Raw genomic sequence first — 19,772 nt, forward strand, 5'->3', positions numbered from 1 at the left:
TCGCCCGAAAACTTCTTGCTTCGAGAGCTAAAAACGCACAGCTGAAAGATAACACTTCCTCTCTTGAATTCTCTCTCTATCACTTTTGATTTCTGTTGTTGTTGGTTCTGGAATGAATCGCAACTCCCTTAAGAAGTATCGATCAAGAAAACCGCCGAACAGCTTCCTTTGCCGAACAGCTTCCTTTGCCGAACAGCTTCCTTTTGCCGAACAGCTTCCTTTTGCCGAACAGCTTCCTTTGCCGAAAAACGGTTATAACCGTTTCCAACGGCTAGTTCCTGTTTTGGTTCCCAACGGCTATTTCCTGACTTGATTCTTCCACCAGCTCAATCCGATCTTGATGAGCTCAAACACTAACAAATCCTCCACCTTTGAGCAATCTAAGATCCATCACTACCAGTTCCACCTTCCTTCCCATACTTACAAATTTCGGACCACCCCAACCAAATCCAAGCAATGTCGGAACTTGGATCTTGGTAGGGCTTTAGTAAGTGCATCAGCCGCATTGTGCTCGGTGCTGACCTTCTCAATCTTCACCGCACCCTTCTCAACCTCATCTCGAATGAAATGCAGCCTCACGTCTATATGTTTGCTGCGTTCATGATATGTCTGATGTTTCGAGAGACAAATCGCGCTATTGCTGTCGCACTTGATCACAACATTCTCTTGCTTCACCCCAAAATCACCAACTATACCCCTAAGCCAGAAGCTTTCCTTTACTGCCTCAGCAAGAGCTATATACTCTGCCTCCGTCGTCGATAGAGCCACCACGGATTGGAGATTAGACTTCCAGCTCACCGCGGAGCCGAACAAGGTAAATATGTACCCAGATTGTGAGCGCCTATTATCAAGGTTAGCTGCATAATCTGAATCGCAAAACCCAATAATGCTATCCTTATCTCCTTCATTCTCTGATTTGAACATTATTCCCAGATCACTACTTCCTTTGAGATACTTGAGAATCCCTTTCAAAGCCAACCAGTGCTCTCTTCCCGGACAGGACATGTATCTGCTCACCACGCTTACCGCATGAGAAATATCAGGCCTTGTGCATATCATCATATACATCACACTCCCAACTATGTTGGAATAAGGTATCTGGCTCATCTCTCTTTCTTCTTGCTGATTTCTGGGACATTGTGATTTGGACAGCTTAGTCTGTTGTGATAGTGGAACTGAGGTTGCTCTACTCTTGTCAATCTGATATTTGTGCAGTACTTTCTGAATGTAGCCTTCTTGGGACAACCACAACACCCTCTTATCTGCATTTCTGAATATATCCATTCCCAAAATCTTGCTAGCACTCCCCAGATCCTTGATTTCAAATCCCTTTTTCAATAAGGCTTTCACCCTATCTAGCTCCTGTCTATCTGGTCCAGCAAGCAAGATGTCGTCTACATATAATAGCAAATACACAGCAGGTCCCTCAGACTTTGATTTGAAGTAGACACAACTATCATATCTGGAATTTATAAATCCCATACTCTGCATATGTTCATCAAACTTGATATGCCATTGTCTACTTGCTTGCTTCAAACCGTATAGACTTTTCTTTAGTAGACAAACCTTATCTTCACTCCCATGTATCACAAATCCCTCTGGCTGATTCATGTATATAGTTTCCTCAAGCTCTCCATGAAGAAAGGCTGTCTTCACATCAAGTTGGTCCAAAAACCAACTTCTTTGAGCAACTATAGCTAGCAAAATTCTGATTGAGGCATGCTTTACCACTGGAGAAAATACTTCATTATAGTCTATTCCCTCCTCTTGTGTGAACCCCCGAGCTACAAGCCTAGCCTTGAACCTAATCTTGTTCCCAACCTCCAACTTTTTCTTGTATATCCACTTACAACTCACTGGTTTTTGTGTGGAAGGTCTCTTCACAAGCACCCATGTCTTGTTCTTGATCAGGGACTGTATTTCATCTATCATAGCCTCCATCCACTGCTTGCTCTCCTTAGAACTCATAGCTTCCTTGAAGCTTGAAGGCTCTGCATACTCTATGTTTTCTGCAACACATAGTGCATATAGCAAGTATTCTTCTTCACTGTATCTTGTAGATGGTTTAGGGATTCTTCTGACCCTATCTCTGGCTAGAACATAGTCACCCAAATCCTGCTGCTCTTCTTCAGGGTTCAAGACATCAGCATCTGCTTCTTCTTGTTCACTATGATTTCCCATCTGCTGTTCAGGCTCAGCAATTCTATCTGCTCCAGAAACCTCCACCTGAACTGATTCCTCAGCCTCCTCAGGTTCTGGAACACCCATCTCCACCATCCTCTCAGGCTCTGGTTCTTTCTCAGAATGAGATGGCCTCTGGCTCTCTTGAGCCTTTTCCAGAAATGGCATCCTACTTTCTTCAAATTGCACATCTCTAGAGATAATAACTTTCTGATTTCCTGGCTCTATGCACCACAGTCTGTAGCCCTTCACTCCCTTTTGGTATCCAATCATCACACATCTCAAGGCCCTTGGCTCCAACTTACTTTGCCTGATGTGTGCATAAGCCATACAACCAAAAATCTTCATATTCGAATAATCCATGGCCTTTCCATACCATCTCTGATCAGGAGTGTCAGAAGCTATAGCTGAAGAAGGACTTCTATTGATGAGAACTGCTGCCATACTCACAGCCTCACCCCAGAATCTCTTAGCCATTCCAGAGCCAAAGAGCATACATCTAACTCGCTCTAGGATGGTTCTATTCATGCGCTCAGCAACTCCATTCTGTTGGGGATTAGATGGAGATGTCCTATGCCTCTTCATACCTTTCTGCTTGCAGAAAGAATCAAACTCCCCACTCAGAAATTCCAGCCCATTATCAGTTCTTAAACACTTCAAAGAACACCCTTTCTCCACCTCCACTTCCCTACACCACTCCTTGAATTTCATGAATGTCTCTGACTTTTCCTTCAAGATAAACACCCATAATTTTCTAGAAAAATCATCAATAATGGATAGAAAGTATCTACCTCCACCCAATGAAGCTGGTGTAGCTGGGCCCCACAAGTCACTGTGGGCATAGTCTAGTGGTGACTTTGAGCTGTGAATTCCTCTTCCATAGGGCAGTTTCTTACTCTTTCCGAGCACACATTGCTCACACAAACCCAACTGCTCATTGGGATTTTCCAGCTTAATCAGCTCCTTCTTGGCCAATTCTTTAATTCCAGTTTCTCCCAAGTGTCCGAGTCTGAGATGCCACATTCTTAAGTCTAATACCTGCACCAGATTCACAGATCCAGTAACCACACTTGCCTTTAGATAGTATAGGCTTCTCTTTCTCTCAGCCATCATAACAACATCACCATTCTTGACGATGTTCATAATCCCATCAGATAATATGCAATTATATCCTGCTGCATCCAACACTCCAATAGAGATCAAATTCCTCTTAATCTCTGGAATAAACCTCACACCAGTGAGTAACCTGATGGAGCCATCATGAAGTCTAAGCCTGATGGACCCAACTCCTCTGATTCTGCATATCTGGTCATTTCCTAACAAAACTGATCCAGCTGCATTCTTGATTTCCTCAAAATGACTTCTAGTTGGACACATGTGGAAGCTACATCCAGAATCCATGATCCATGGAAGTTCTTCCATGTCCTCAGTCACACACAGAGCCTCCGGGACCACCAACTCTTCTGCAATATCAGCATTGTTCTTGCCATTCTCTTCCTCGGCCTGCTTCTTCTTCCAAACCCAACAATTCTTCTTTATGTGGCCTGGTTTCTTGCAGTGATGGCATGATCTGGTCTCTTTCCAGTCAGCTGTCTTGTTTTTCCATGGCTTCTTCTGTGACTTTCTTTTCACATTCTTCTTGTGATCAGCAACACTCAGACTCTCAGACACCATTTCAGTGGACTTTGGATTAGATTTCTGGATTTCCTTGAGCTTTAGAGCAGAGTACACCTCTTCATATCCAATCTTGGACTCTCTACCAAGAAGTATAGCATCCTTGAAATGCTCATAACTTGGTGGCAAGGAATTCAACAACATCAGAGCCTTGTCCTCATCTTTAATCTCTTCATCAATGTTCTCAAGATCATCGATGCATTTCCCAAATTCTTCGAGCTGTTCCAACACACCTTTTCCATCAGCAATCTTGAAAGTGAGAAGTTTCTGCTTCAGGTGCAGCCGATTTGCCAAGGATTTGGCCATGTATAATGACTCCAACTTGGACCAAACTCCAGCCGCTGTCTCCTCCTTTGAAACTTCTCTAAGGACTCTGTCATTGAGGTTGAGTATCAAGGTACTATATGCCTTGTACTCTCTGTCTTGAGCCTTTGCCTTCTCCTTTTCATCAGGCTCGGGCTTCTCCTCCTCATTACTGCCTCCACCATTTAGGGTTTCCCATAAACCCTGTTGCATCAAGATTGCTTTCATCTTCAGCCTCCATAGGCCAAAATCATTTCGGCCTGTGAACTTTTCAACATCAAACCTTGCTGCAGCCATTATTCAAACAGGTTGAGCGCCTTCTTGAGGAAAAAAAAAACAAAGAAAGAACTCCCAAAACTTTATGCCTTCTCGATCAATTCAGTGGACGAATTTCCCACAGACGGCGCCACGTTGTGAAGAACGAACCTACGGTTGTGATGATCGAAATGCAAATTAATGAAATGACAACATGCAAGGAAGAACACAAGCGAATTACGTGGTTCGGCGTAAGCCTACATCCACGGGCAGAATCTGGTGTGTTTCTTTATTGATCACTCGAGAAATTACAAACATAAGAGCACTCAAAACTCTCAAGAATTTACAAGATGGAAAACCCTCAACTCGCCCGAAAACTTCTTGCTTCGAGAGCTAAAAACGCACAGCTGAAAGATAACACTTCCTCTCTTGAATTCTCTCTCTATCACTTTTGATTTCTGTTGTTGTTGGTTCTGGAATGAATCGCAACTCCCTTAAGAAGTATCGATCAAGAAAACCGCCGAACAGCTTCCTTTGCCGAACAGCTTCCTTTGCCGAACAGCTTCCTTTTGCCGAACAGCTTCCTTTTGCCGAACAGCTTCCTTTGCCGAAAAACGGTTATAACCGTTTCCAACGGCTAGTTCCTGTTTTGGTTCCCAACGGCTATTTCCTGACTTGATTCTTCCACCAGCTCAATCCGATCTTGATGAGCTCAAACACTAACAATTTCATTTGTACAGTATGTCATGATGATAGAGTTCCACACACATAAAAGAGATGCACTCACGTTCGCACAACATTTATTTGGTAGATGATTTGTAATATAGGTTGCAGATATAAAGTAGTAACTTAATATTTACGATTTGGAATCATAAATTTCATACAGTTATCCCATTAATTAGACATATATACTAATGCAAATGAGTAGGGATACTAATGAGAGTACGTAAAAGCGTGCTACGTACAAAACATACGAACGTAAAATAGAGGAGACGTCAAGTGTCTATAAGCTAGTATATACTCCCTCCGTCCCCCAAAATTCGCCCCGGTTTGACTGGGCACGGGTTTTAAGGAGTTATTTGACTTTGTATTAAATGAAGGAGTGTAGTGGAGTTTGGGTCCCACATGGATGTATTTCTTTTATTGTTGTTTACATGAGGGGTGATTAAATAATTATTGTGTTTAACTAATTATTGTTATGAAATGATTAATGCGAAATTAACTTGGTTAAATAATTAATGTGATTAATTAATTGTGTGATTACAAAAGTAATGTGCTTAAAAAATCTGTGATTGCGTAGAAGTAATGCGAAATGAAATTGTGATTACTTAATGTTGTGATTAATTAATGTTGTGATTAAAACTGTGATTACATAAGTATTGTGATTAATTAATGTGGTGATTACAAAATTAATGTGATTAAAAGGCTTAAAACGAAAATTACTGTGGTTAAATAAGTAATGTGATTAACAATGAAATTTTTGGGGATATCACCCTGCAAATGTGTAAGCATCCAGTGAAGTGAAAATTCTTCAAAAACACACAAATATGGCTCACATACATACAACCATGTATCTGTATTTCCAAAGAGGTTCATCACAAAGCAGCTGTGGGCTTCTAGTTAATCATGTAGGAAGCATATTTTTTGTCAGTTGGGTGAGTAAGCCTCAGAATTAGGTGTGGCTTATGCTATTCAACTGTTTTTGTCATTTTGTAAAGCCTCCAAACCAATATAGGGGTGGCTTTTAAAATCCTAATCCCTTAGAAAAGTTTCATCATAGGGCAACCTCCAAACCTGTATAGGGGTGGCTCCTAAGGCAAAATGTCACACATTACAACCTCCTAACCATATAACAGGGGTGACTTGTAATGTGCAAGTGTTTATATCATGAATGTGTATGGTTTTTTAAGCTTTAGCCCTCAGATAGCATGTGTGAATCATGGACAGATAAGCCTCCTAACCATAGAACAGGGGTGGCTTATTAATAAGAACAACTCAGCAACAATCAACACAAACAAAATCATCATAGGGACCACACAAGAATCAGCAAACCATAAAGCATCATAACACAGAACACATCAGCCACAACAAACATGCAAAAGCCTCAGTATGAGCAACACAAGCAGCATAACCATTAATCACAACCAACAACAGTAGCATCATGCATCAACCATGGCATCCAACCCCACAGCCTCCAGTGTACAGCACAACCAGAAACCATAATTCAATCCAAAACCCCAGCCTCCAAAACCATCAATACCCACAACAGCAAGCCTCCAAACCCATTTTTAGAAACCCTAAATCAACTCAAACCCCCAGCCTCCGACCCCATCTGAACCCCCAGCCTCCAAACCCTAAAAAAGCCCCCTGCCTCCAACCCCATCTCAGCCTCCAAAACAAATCATTAGCCGAAATATATGAAATTGAGGGACAACATACTTAGATTAGATCCAAAAACTTAGGCAGCAAGATCGCAAATATTTCTCTCTCAACAGCCGAATACACGATGGGGGAAGCTTGAGGTAAGATGTCAGAGTTGGATGGTGGTGGTGGTGGACCGTAGTAGGGGGTGGCTGGGGGCTGGATCGTAATAGGGGGTGGCTGGGGCGGAGGTGGACCGTAGTGTGGGCTTTCAGAGCCATAGTACACAAACATCTCAGGTGGGGGGAGGTTCTCCGGTTCCGTTTCGGGGACAACGGTGTCGGTAAAGGTACCGGTGTGATAGGGGGCGACAATGGGGGGGGGTATGAAGGCCACAGATGCTCTGGCGTGTCTGGGACGACGATGTCGTCCAGATCGTCGGCCGACAACCCATCCCAGGAGTCGGGATCTCCACCCTCCTCACCAAAATTAGGGTTTCCATGAGACATTAGGACAGATGCGAAGTTGAGAGAAAATTAGGGTTTTCAATCGGGGCTATAACACAGAATGAATGTCGATGATTTAAATTAGGGAGGCAATGGAGGTGGTTGCGTAGCATTGATGAAGGAGGCGGTGGGGTGGTTGTGCATTGATTAAAGAGGCAGTGGGTGGTTGTGTAGAGTGAAGGAAGCAGTGGAGTAATGAGGGAGACGAAAGGGTTGAATGCAAAATGCATTCACCCGATTGAAGTGGGAAAGGGCCAAAAATGCAAATAACAATAATGTGGAGGAGTTAATAGATATGTCCAATTTTAGTAAGTTTGAAGTGGGACAAATTTTCAGGGACGGACCGAAATGGTAAGTTGAGACAAATTTTCAGGGACGGAGGGAGTATAAAGGAACAAAGAAGGGAAGAAGTGTCGCGAGCCACATTTCTAAGGAGACATCCGATTCCACCACCAACCCATAAGTAACGTCGAGAAAAGTTATTGATATTCAACTCCACCACAACTTTGCCTCCGCCCTAACCCTTCTTTTTCTGTCTTGTGATTTCCAGTGCCTTGTCATGGTGTATGATTTCCAGTGCCTTGTCATGGTGTATGATCAGAGCATATCTAAGGAAAATGCATTTTCATAATGCAAATATCTATTGAATTATTTTCCATAAAAACTCACACAACCTTTTGTAATCACCATACTTTTGTTCTCCCTCTCCCTCTTGAGTAGAGAGGTCTTGCATGAGACAGAGACATTGATGGAAGAGAGACAACTGCGAAATGAAAATAGGAGTTCTATTTACTGAATCCGTCCTTGCTATTTCGTGATCCCATGCTTTCGCTCAAAGTGATAAAAATAAGTTTGCTCCATTTTATTGTTAGAAACATGTTTATTAAAATAACTTTTCCCTATTATATTGTTATATTGCAACACATATATCTCATGCCCAACTGTTTATCCAGAGTTATTCAATGCACATGAAAAATTAATAACTTTTCACTGCTGCACTTGCATAGATTCTCGTATAGATAAGATGAGATAATTTTTTCTCAATCCGTACAACTGTATTAGGAATAAAATAGTTTTACAGATGTAATTGTCATAAATGTTCGCGTGGGAATATTCAAGAAACAAGATGTTTGGTTGATGATTTTGAAATGAACAATGGTATGCAAGAATACTAGGCTTAGTTATAATGGACGTTTTAATAAAGAATAAGGCGTAACTAAAATTTGATGGGTCTAGGATATTTTAATAATTCTAATAAAAATAAAAATTTGATGTTCCTATTGAATGATCTAATCTATTACTTCCTCGGTTCCATATTAATTGAGTCAATTTTCTATTTTAGAAAGTTCTAAGATAATTGAGCCATTTCTATTTTTGGCAAAAAGTAACTCTCTCTCTTACTTTATTGTTCCATATTAATTGAGTCAATTTTCTATTTTAGAAAGTTCTAAGATAATTGAGTCATTTCTATTTTTGGCAAAAAGTAACTCTCTCTCTCTTACTTTATTTTCTCTTCATCGTTCTTACTTTATTTACTATCCATTTAACACAATATTCTTAATCTTGGTGCAGAAAAGAAGCGCCCCTATTAACAAGGAACGGAGGGAGTACCTAATTTTAACAAGATAGCAAAGAAATCAAAGAGATTATTCTCCAACAAACAGTAGGGTTAGAGAGAGAATCGGGAGCTTTTGAAAATTACAAAATTAGAATGAACAGGGAAATTTAAAATGAGAAATTCAGTCTTCTATGAATGCAAATCGACACCGTCCTTCAGTGGTGTCATTTTTTTTTATCATTTGTTGAACGACACTATTTTGGCACTCTAGTTAAATAAATACACGTATATATATGTGTCACATACATAACCTAAAATAACACACGCAAGTGCTATCTCATTAAAATTATACATGTAAGCATCGAAAATTTCATAGATTGGACAAATGTGAAATATTATAGCATCATGATTTAATGTTCTATATTTCAACCTTATAAGAGTAATCAAAATTTCACCAAAAATCGTGATCTAAATGGCTATTTGTCTTTTTTCATACTTGATTTTTTACCCTTTCAAATTTAAACTTATATATAAAAAAAAACTATTATTTTCAGAATTTAAACTTTTATAGATAAATAATACTTCTACTTGTATTAGTGTTTGCTTCTACAAATTGATTGTGGGAAAAAGATGAGGAAAAATATAGTAATCATTTAACAAATCATAAATGACCAATTATTATTAACGGATATTTTAGTAAAGAATAAAGCGTAAGTATAATGTTACGTTCTGGGATATTTTAATAATTCTAATAAAAATAATAAATTCATGGACTTATGCAATGTTCATCTTTAAAGTGTTACCTATTTTTAACGTGACACCAAGAAATTCGGAAAGAATAAATGGAATGGAGGTAGGAATGTAATGAAGTAGGAATGTCATTCCATTCCACCATACCAAGAAGGCCCTAAGAGTTACACTTTACCATTTTGGTCTGTCCATAATAAGAGTTACATTTCATTTTTACCATAAATGGTAAGTACGTCTTACATTCCACTAACTCACTTCACTCACATTTTATTATAAAACCAATATAAAAAATGAGTATCATATTCCACTAACTTTTCCAACCCACTACTCTTTATATTTCTTAAACCCGTGCCCACAATAAGAGTCATCCTATTGTGGGACAAAGGGAGTATAACAGTAGGGTTTGAAAATAAGGAGCTTTCGGAAAAATCAGACGGTGTTGGGGCCAAATCGACAATGCCTTTATAAAATGCCGTTTTTTGTCCTTTTCTCGTACGACACATTTTGACACTCTAGTTAAATACTCCTTCTGTTCCATAGTAATAGAGTCATTTTGTCATTTTGGTACATTCCATAGTAATAAAGTCATTTCATTTTTTAGTAAAAGTCAACACATTTTTCCACGCCTACTTTACTTTCTCTTTATTTTTTCGCTTTTCATCCCTCCACTTTTTTCATTTTCCATTTTATTATACTTTCACTTAACTCACTTAATACAATTTTTCTTAATCTCCGTGCCGAAAAGAAACGCCTCCATTACTATAGAACGGAGGGAGTAATAAGGCCATTGTATTAAATTAAGTGTCATTTCAAACGACTGGAATTTTTGTTATAGTTTCGTATTAGGAAAAAGGGATAATTGAGAAATATGAAAACATCATAATTTAATGTTCTATTTTTCTACCTTATGAGACTAAATAGATTTTCACCAAAATCATGATCTAACCTGCTATTTGTCCCTTTTTATATGATTTTTTTCACATTTCAATTTTTGCAGAAAACAAATTATAATACAGTATGTTCTAAATTTTAACTATTTATAAACATAAATTTAAAATAATAATAATCCAGCTGTATTTTTAGTGTTTGTTTCAATAAATTTATGGTGGGAAAAGACAGGGAAAATACAGTAATGATTTGATGTCAAAAGCATACTACTATTTATAATATTTATGCTTTTTTGGACAATTAAATAGTACTCCCTCCGTCCCGAGCTACTCGCTCATTTCCTTTTCGGCACGGAGATTAATGAATGAGTGTATAGGAAAGTCAAAAATGACGACTATAGGTGAAAATTTTTACTAAAAATGGAAAGAGTGCAAGTAACTTGGGACGCCCAAAAAGGAAATACGTGCGAGTAGTGCGGGACGGAGGGAGTACTCTTCAATCAGTGTCAAACTAAAGAATTACTCCCCATGTTCCGCAGTATTGAAGTCATTTTGCCATATTGATACGTTATACAATAGTAGAGTCATTTCCTTTTCTAGCAAAAATCAACACATTTCTTCTCTCTTACTTTATTCTCTCCACATTTTTCATTTCTTACTTTATTCTCCTTTTACATAACTCATCTAACAAAATTTTTCTTAAATTACGTGCTGAAAATAAATGCCTTCACTACTATAGAACGGAGAGAGTATATTTTAATAAGTATGGCATCTTTTGCTACACTGAAAAAGGTTGAAAGTTCATACTCCCTCCATTGTCATATTCCATTTTCAGAAATAGTAAAATATCGTTAATACATTCGACTGACTTTTGAATATTGATTACTTCAATTATCTTTTCTTTGTCATATAAATATATTCAAAAATAATTTTTTCTTTTCTCCACTTAACACACTAAACAAATTATCCTGAAATCTCGTACCATGACATCTTTTGTGGATTTGAGAAAGTACCATGGTGCTGCAGTATCCTTACGTTTTCGGCCAGTCTAGCTTTTCTCAATCTGGGCAGAATCCTAATCCTAATCCTTTCAGCCAGTGATGGTCTCATTGGTTTTATGTTGTTTTCCCTTTATCCAGTTTATCAATATTTTAATTTGGGATGTTAAGCGAATAATGTGCGATTTGTATCCTGGTTGATTGATGTATGATGCACCTGAAGTTGAGTAATTTGTTTTGATTAAAGTCTCTTGTGTCTTCTCAATTTTGGTAGTTTTATGATCTTTGTAGATATTATTCCCTCCATCCGCCAATACTTGACCTAAGTTGACCCGGCACGCGGGAGTTTAAGAAAGGTAATTGAAAGTGTGTTGAAAAAGTTAGTGATTAACGTTAGTCAATTATTATATCTATTATAACAAAATTTCAAATTTAATTTTAACATTTGACCTCCAAAAACATGAGTTAATCTAGAGATGAACACTTAAGGAATGTAATTGATTTTGCGCGATACAATTAAGGAATGTAATTGATTTTTTTTCATATATTTTATAGCATTTAATTCAATATATTTGCAACAATATTCATGTTCTATTAGTGGTCTAATCGATCCAATCAATTGAATCGTGAATCGATAACTTCACTAATTCGGTTAGCGATTGTAAATATTGATTACAAATTATAATCTTTTAATTAAATTTAAAAATTGATATTTAAAAAGTATGTGTTCTCGATCTCGTATTGGTAATTAAGGTATCATCAATCCGCAGTTATTTAATACTCTATGTACATGTACATTGGTGTTACGCTTTATTACTAGGTTTTTATAGTAGTTAAAAAGGATCAAACTACCGAAAGTAGTAAGTATAAGTTCAAAACGAAAAACGACAAGGTGCTATTGCAAAAATACAAACCACGTTCGTAAACGACAATGCCGATAAGTTCTAAACAGCGAGGCACCCCATAAAGCCAAAAACACTTCATTATTAGTGTTACTACTTAGAAAAGGGTATACTATAAAAAAATATATGTACAATATCTTTAAGAATGAAAAATGGGCTCAAGATTTCATAGTACATGTATGTTGCCAATATTACTCCCTCTGTCCATCATTTAAAGTACTATTTAGACTTGTCACGGGTAAAAAAAATTTGTTTGACTTTATGAAGAAAAGTAATTGGAGAAAGTGAGTGGAATGTGGAACCCATTTAAAATATTATATTGGATTGTTCGTGTAAAAAGTTAGTGGAATGTGAAATCCTCATACTAAAAATGAAATTAAGTAAAAATAGTTCTATAAATCGTGGATAACTCAAAATGGTAAAATGATTCTTCAAATGGTGGATAGAGGGAGTATCACAATAAATGTTTTTTTCCTCATAAAATATATGAGGGCAGCAATGCATTAACTGACTCGGTAAAACCATTATGAAAATAAATGTAACAACTCAGACAACGCAAAGCATATTTCAATTGAAATGAATCTTATGTCTTCAGCCGCTATAAATATGCACCCAAAGAGAGCCCTAAAACTCACCAAGAAAAAGAAAACATTGTTAAAACTTAAAAGCAATGACGAGAAAGAAGGTAACCCTTGCCTACATTACGAATGATTCAGAGAGAAAAGCTTCATACAAGAAGCGAAAGAAAGGTCTGATAAAGAAGGTGAGCGAGCTGAGCAGCCTCTGTGGTGTGCAAGCCTACGTCATCATCTACAGCCCTTACGAAACCGTGCCGGTGGTATGGCCGTCACCTCTTGATGCGCAGTCCATCCTTGCCCGTTTCCGCAAGCTCTCCATCATGGACCAGAGCCGGAAGATGGTCAACCAGGAGAGCTTCACTCGCCAGCGGATCAAGAAGGTGACGGAGCCGCTCCGCCGCCTCCAGAAGGACAACACCTGCCGCGAGCTTGAGGCCTTTATGTTCCGCTGCATCCTCGGCCAAGCCTCCCTGGACGACCTCCAAATCCATGACGCAACGGAGATGAGCTTTGTTATCAGCCAGACGCTTCGTGATATCAAAGCCAGGATGGACGCCATGGTGGCTGAGCACCAGCGCAATCAGACTGCGCCGCCGATGCTGCCTCCACTCCTGCCTCCGCCGCCACCTATGCTGGCGTTGCCTCCTCCTCCCCCAGCGGTGGAAGAGGCTCCACCGCGGATGGAGGATGATGGGATGGAGAGCTTCCCGTGGAATCTGGTCCAGAGCCCGGGAGGAGGAGGCGAGATGGACAGGACCGGCCTCGGGTGGGATCCCGGGATGGTGCTACCGTATCCATACATTTTCGACCAGTCTAACTCTTCTCAATCTGGCCAGAATCCAAATCCTAACCCTAGCCCAAACCCTAATCCTAATCCTAACTCTTTCAACCAGTGATTAATCATTAGTCATATGTTGTGTTCCCCTTTTTTCTAGTTTATCAGTGTTTTAATTTAGGATGTTAAGTGATTAATGTGCGATTTGTATCTTGGTTGATTGATGTATAATGAATCTGGAGTTTGAGTAATTTGTTTTGATTAAAGTCTCTTGTGTCATCTCAATTTTATTACTATTATTATTACTTCCATTTTAAAATGGAGAGAATTTGAGCTATATGATTCGTTGATATTGGTATTATTATTACTTCCTTTACAAAAGGAAAAAAAATTTCTATCCCGCGCGATTTTTTATTATAAAAGGAGTATCAATTACATACCTTTACTGACTTAGGTATTTAAATTTGGGTAAATTACCTAAAAAGTCACAAACTTTGGAGAAAGTTTGGTTTTTCCCACAAACTATAAATGTTGTACTTAAAGTCACGAACTGATCGTGCAAATTTCCCAAACTACCCGACCTGACGACATATTTCCGTTAAAAACTTATCCCACGTGGCATGCCGGAGGCGTGACTTGGCAAAATATCTGACTGGGCACAAAACGATGTCGTTTTATGCTTTTTTTATTGAATCTTCTTTACACGTCGCCGATTTCATCCCTAAACCGTTTGTCGACGATTTCACTCTTGTCGATTACGTTTTCCGTCGATTGAATTGGGGTTGCACTTTCGGAATCAGCCAAAAAGAGGTTATATTACCCGAGTTCAGAAATTTTGCCAAGTCCCGCCTTCGGCATGCCACGTGGGATAAGTTTTTAACAGAAATATGTCGTCAAGTCGGGTAGTTTGGGAAATTTGCACGACCCGATAAAGTTCATGACTTTAGGCGCAACTTTTATAATTTATGAGAAAAACCAAACTTTCCCCAAAGTTTGTGACTTTTTAGGCAATTTACCCTTTAAATTTTTATAAAGAAGTTAGACATAACTTAAGAAATTCCAATGATAAACTAAATATGCTTATTTTACAAGAAAACTTGATAAGGCATATTTCATGCATCGGTTTAGGAGTAAAATATAGGCTACTTATCAGTTTATCGTGCAAAGCGAATGTTAATTGTGCAGGAATGCCGCTTGACCAAAGGCAACAAGGCCAAACTGATCAAGATGGCACAGAAGGCGGAAAAAGGCCAAAACTTGGTGGGTTGATCAAGGTGGTGATCAAGCAGTTAGCCGAGGGACCACTGCATTCTAGAAGGAAGACACGTGAGGCTGATGCGCTGGAAAGCGATCCTCAATCAGTTATCAAGGACTACATTCTAGAAGGGGACACGTATCGGTGCGTAAGCTGCGCAAGGACAAAGGCGAATCCTCATTCGGTTATTGAAGAACCACTACATTCTAGAAGAAGGGCACGTATCAGCAGATGAGACGCTCGATCCCAGCAAGGATGAATATTCACTGCCAAAGTTGTTATCGTAGCTGGAGGTTGTGTGAAGCGCCTATAAATAGAGGATGCAGCGCCATAGTGAGAGCTTTTTCTTCCTTTTCCTCGCCTTTAGTTTAGTTTTCCACCTGTTCCTGGTTCCAAGTTCTTCCCCAGTTCCAAAATAGCATAGTTAAATAGTAGAAATGGTCAGTTAGAAGGAGAGCTACTGAAGGGAGCGCGACAGAGAAATCAATATCTGTTCGGCCCCGTCTCAAGTTTCCGACCGAGGATTTCTCGGCTTTATTCGCTTTTCTTATTTTCTGAATCTGTTAGCTTAGTTAAATTTCATTTTGTTGCGTAGTTAAAGAACAGTTCTTGGTTTGTATTTCTCAAGTTCACAACACTGTTTAGAATTCTGAGTATAAAAATCAAAGTTGTTTACTTTTGGAATTTTTGTTTACTGTTTCAGCTTAGTTTAGTTCTAAAATCCCTGATCGGGTGTTTGTTCATTATGTTGAATGACAAAGTGGTTTGTAGTTTCATAGCATGTTTAGGTAGTTAAGTCTTTATTTCAATCTGTCGTTTACTTGGTCCGTTACTTGTTTTCCAGCATGATGAGTAACGTGGTCCAGTAGTTAATTTACATTCCACCTAGCTTAATCCAGTACTTAAAACTCCCAATTTAAAGCGTGGCAGCAGCCGAACCCTGTTCACTAAACACACACTCAACGCACCAGCTTCCCTGTAGGATCGACCCCGCACTTGCCACTTTACTGTTAAAGTAGTGCATGTTTGGGAGTTATAAATGTTTTCGTGAAAGAGAGAGCGCCTTGATCAAGTGGAAACGACTATTGCAAACTGATCCATCCGGTTCAGTTATCTTCCCATATAACTCGATCCACCCGCAAAATCACCCTTCGCCAAAACTTTAAAATGTTTTCCTTTATAGAATAAAGTATATTTAGTTATAATAATATAACTCTTCATTAATTATATGAACAATGTACATGAATATTGCCATGATTTTTTATGTGTATTAAAGTATGTATATATTATAGGAAAAATGAAATAATCATACACGGAATATTACAATTGAAATAATAATAAATCATTTCGTGACAATAAAATAAGAATAAATCGTTACATGATTGAGGTTTTTTAAAAAAAAAAATAAAAATTAACTTCATATATTTATATCATATATATGAAGGAGGAAATTACAAATCAACTCCTATAACAAGGAGGAAAGACAAATTACGCCACCCAGGGTTCGAACTCGAGACCTCCAGGATGGACGCGGTATCCAGCACCCTTTACCGCTAGGCCAAGGGGCTTGGATCATTACATGATTGAGGTTGAGTAATTTGTTTTGATTGAAGTCTGTCCTATCATCTAAAATTTTATTACTTTCATTTTAAACTACAGAGAATTTGAGTTATATATGATTCGTAATATTAATATTATTTGAAAAGAAAATCTAAATAACACTCATAATGGTCGCTGATCGCGAGGGCCGATATTCAATCCCATTTTAAATACCTCACAATCCCATTCATTTCACACACCCACATTCTTCTCTACTCACATTTTTCTCTCACTAGAAATGTCTTTCAATTTCACTTCCGATTCAGATTCCGATTCCGACGCCGGCGAGGCCAACCCAATCATTGCCCGGATGTGGGAACGCGTAGCGGAGATTGGAGAACAACCCAATCATTTTCCAATATTGTAACACATCGAAGAATTAATTTATTATGCCTTTTAACTTAAAAATATGAGCATTTCCGTTTATGGAAATATATATAAATTTATTACCCCTATACATCAAGTTATTTATAATTTATACCACCATTAAAACACAAATAATAATATAGGGTCCACTATCAACTAACATTACTTTAACTACCCTTCTCTCCCTCTCTTTTATTTTATCAGTTTTGTCTTAATTCTTGTGCCATATCATATGCCCATATTTTTATAGGACGAAGGGAGTATGATTTTAAGTTCTCAAAGATCCCATTTTAAAAATATTATTAGTAGAATTGCACCCTATATATAATTAACTATTTAGTATTCTATTCGTAGAATTGCACCCTCAATTTTATGCTGTCAATCCCCTTAATGCTGCAGGTATTATCATTTCCTAGTAACACAGATCCACCACACTCAACTAGATCTTGAAATCAATCTAAGTATGGGCACATATGAAAGAAGAATCCTGAGTCCATGATTCAAGAGCCTTTTTCATTTTTATCCATCACATTCATAATTTCGGCAGCTTTTTCACCATCACATGTTCCAACAATGCTAGAATAAGGGACCAACTTCATTTCCATCTTCTCTTCATCATTCTTGGCTCTATGATCACTTGATAACTTGAAATGCATAGCCATTGGAGTTGTTGTGATTTTCATGTTTTCAACTTTGAATTTCCTTAAGAGTTTTCTTAATATAATCAATTTGGAACAACCATAATTTCTTCTTGCTCATATCTCTCACTATATCCATTCCAAGGATCCTTCTTGCACTGCCAAGATCTTTGATTTCAAAGTCTCCCTTCAACTGATCCTTTACCTTTCCGATTTCTTTAATGTCTGGCCCTGATATTAACGTATCATCTACATATAAAAGGAGGTACACAGGCGCCTTGTTCTTATGCTTCTTCACAAAAACACAGTTATCATAAAGTGACCTGCCGAAGCCTTGATTTGCCAAACTTTCACCAAAATTGAAGTACCATTGCCTACTACTTTGCTTAACACCATAAATGCATTTCTTAAGCATGCATACTTTCTGCTCAGAGCCAGGAACCTCAAATCCAAGAGGCTGAATCATATAGATTGTTTCCTCTAGATCCCCATTTAGAAAAGCTGTTTTTACATCCAATTGCTCTAGCTCCCAATCCTTTTTAGCTGCTACTGCCAACAAGACTCGAATGGAATTATGTTTTAAAGCTGGAGAATAGACCTCATTAAAGTCTATCCCCTCATCCTGGTTGAAACCTTTTGCAACTAGTCGAGCCTTAAACCTGACTTTCTGTGAATTTGCTGACTCTATTTTCTTTTTGAACACCCATTTGCATCCAATGATTTTTCTGAACTCGACTTTCTCCACCAGAATCCAAGTCTTGTTGTTTATGAGAGACTCAACTTCTTCCTTCATGGCTTGAATCCAATATTGTTCCCTCTCTGGCCCACTTACTGCTTCAGCATATGAACTAGGCTCAACAAGTTCAATCTGCTCAGCAACATGTAGAGCATAATACAACATTTCATAATTGTTGAACCTTGCTGGAGGTTTTACATTAGCTCTGCTTGGTGTGTCCCTTGCCAACTGATATTCTTGTGATGGAGACGGATGTTGATGTTGATGAGCCTCATTCCCAATTCCCTGGTCCTCCACCTGCTTCATCAACCTCCATGCTCACTTCACTGGAGAAAATATCTGATCCCTCCTCAGAATGAGCATCAACTGCAATAGGATCATCAACTTTCTTACCAGACTGTTTCATCAGAAAAGGCATCTTGTCTTCAATGAAAACAACATCTCTACTAGCCAAAATTTTGTTATTCCCAGGTTCAATGCACCAAAGCCTATACCCCTTTGCACCTTTATGATAGCCAAGCGTAATACACTGCAGTGCTCTAGCATTTAATTTCCCTTGCTTCTGATGTGCAAATGCCTTGCATCCAAATGGCTTTAATTTGGCATAGTCTGATTTTGTTCCATACCATCTCTCATCCGATATTGAGCCTCCAATGCCAGAAGATGGACACTTATTAATCAAATAAGCTGCAGTAGACACTGCCTCTACCCAGAAATGCTTGCCAACTCCAGAGGAAGATAGAATACATCTGACCCTTTCTAGTAGTGCACGGTTCATTCTTTCTGCTACCCCATTCTGCTGGGGGTTAGCTAGAACAGTTTTGTACCTTCTAATGCCTCTTTCTTGGCAGAAAGAATCAAACTCCTTAGACAAATACTCTATCCTATTATCGGTCCTTAGCACCTTAGGAGATATACCTTTCTCATTCTCCATTTCTTTGCACCAATTCTCGAAAGTGTTAAATGCCTCAGACTATTCTTTCAAAATATACACCCATACTTTCCTAGAAAAGCCATCAATAATGGACATGTAGTACTTTCCACCACCTAGGCTCTTTCCTGGAGATGGACCCCATAAATCTGAATGTATATAATCAAGTGGTGATGTAGAAGTATGGGTACCTGCTGGAAATGAAAGTTTCTTTGCCTTTACTAGCAAACAATCCTCACACTGCTCTATTTTTTCCATGCTACAGACCTCAATCACCTTTTTTCTGGACTATAGCTTTCAAAGTACCCTCAGTCGGATGTCCATATTTCAGATTCCAAGCTCTCAGATCATCTTTCATAGTGTCATGGGATTCTCCTACAATCACAGTGGCTTGCAGATAGTATAAGCTACCTACTCTCTTGGCCACCATCTTCACTTCTTGACCTTTACAAACCTTCATTTCTCCATTTTCAGAAATAAAGCAGTAACCCTTCTTTTCAAGAGTTCCAAGAGAAACAA

The 19,772-nt window shown here is 38.5% G+C and overlaps 1 protein-coding gene across 1 annotated transcript; it reads left to right on the forward strand.

Annotated features, from left to right (window-relative positions):
* The first annotated feature begins 13,045 nt into the window (after positions 1-13,045).
* LOC121774506 (agamous-like MADS-box protein AGL80) lies at positions 13,046-13,849 on the forward strand. The gene has a single exon (XM_042171370.1). It carries the CDS (start codon positions 13,046-13,048, stop codon positions 13,847-13,849), a length of 804 nt encoding a protein of 267 aa, XP_042027304.1.
* The last annotated feature ends 5,923 nt before the right edge of the window (positions 13,850-19,772 follow it).

This window comes from Salvia splendens, chromosome 17, assembly GCF_004379255.2.
Source record: "Salvia splendens isolate huo1 chromosome 17, SspV2, whole genome shotgun sequence".
Taxonomy (NCBI): Eukaryota; Viridiplantae; Streptophyta; class Magnoliopsida; order Lamiales; family Lamiaceae; genus Salvia; species Salvia splendens.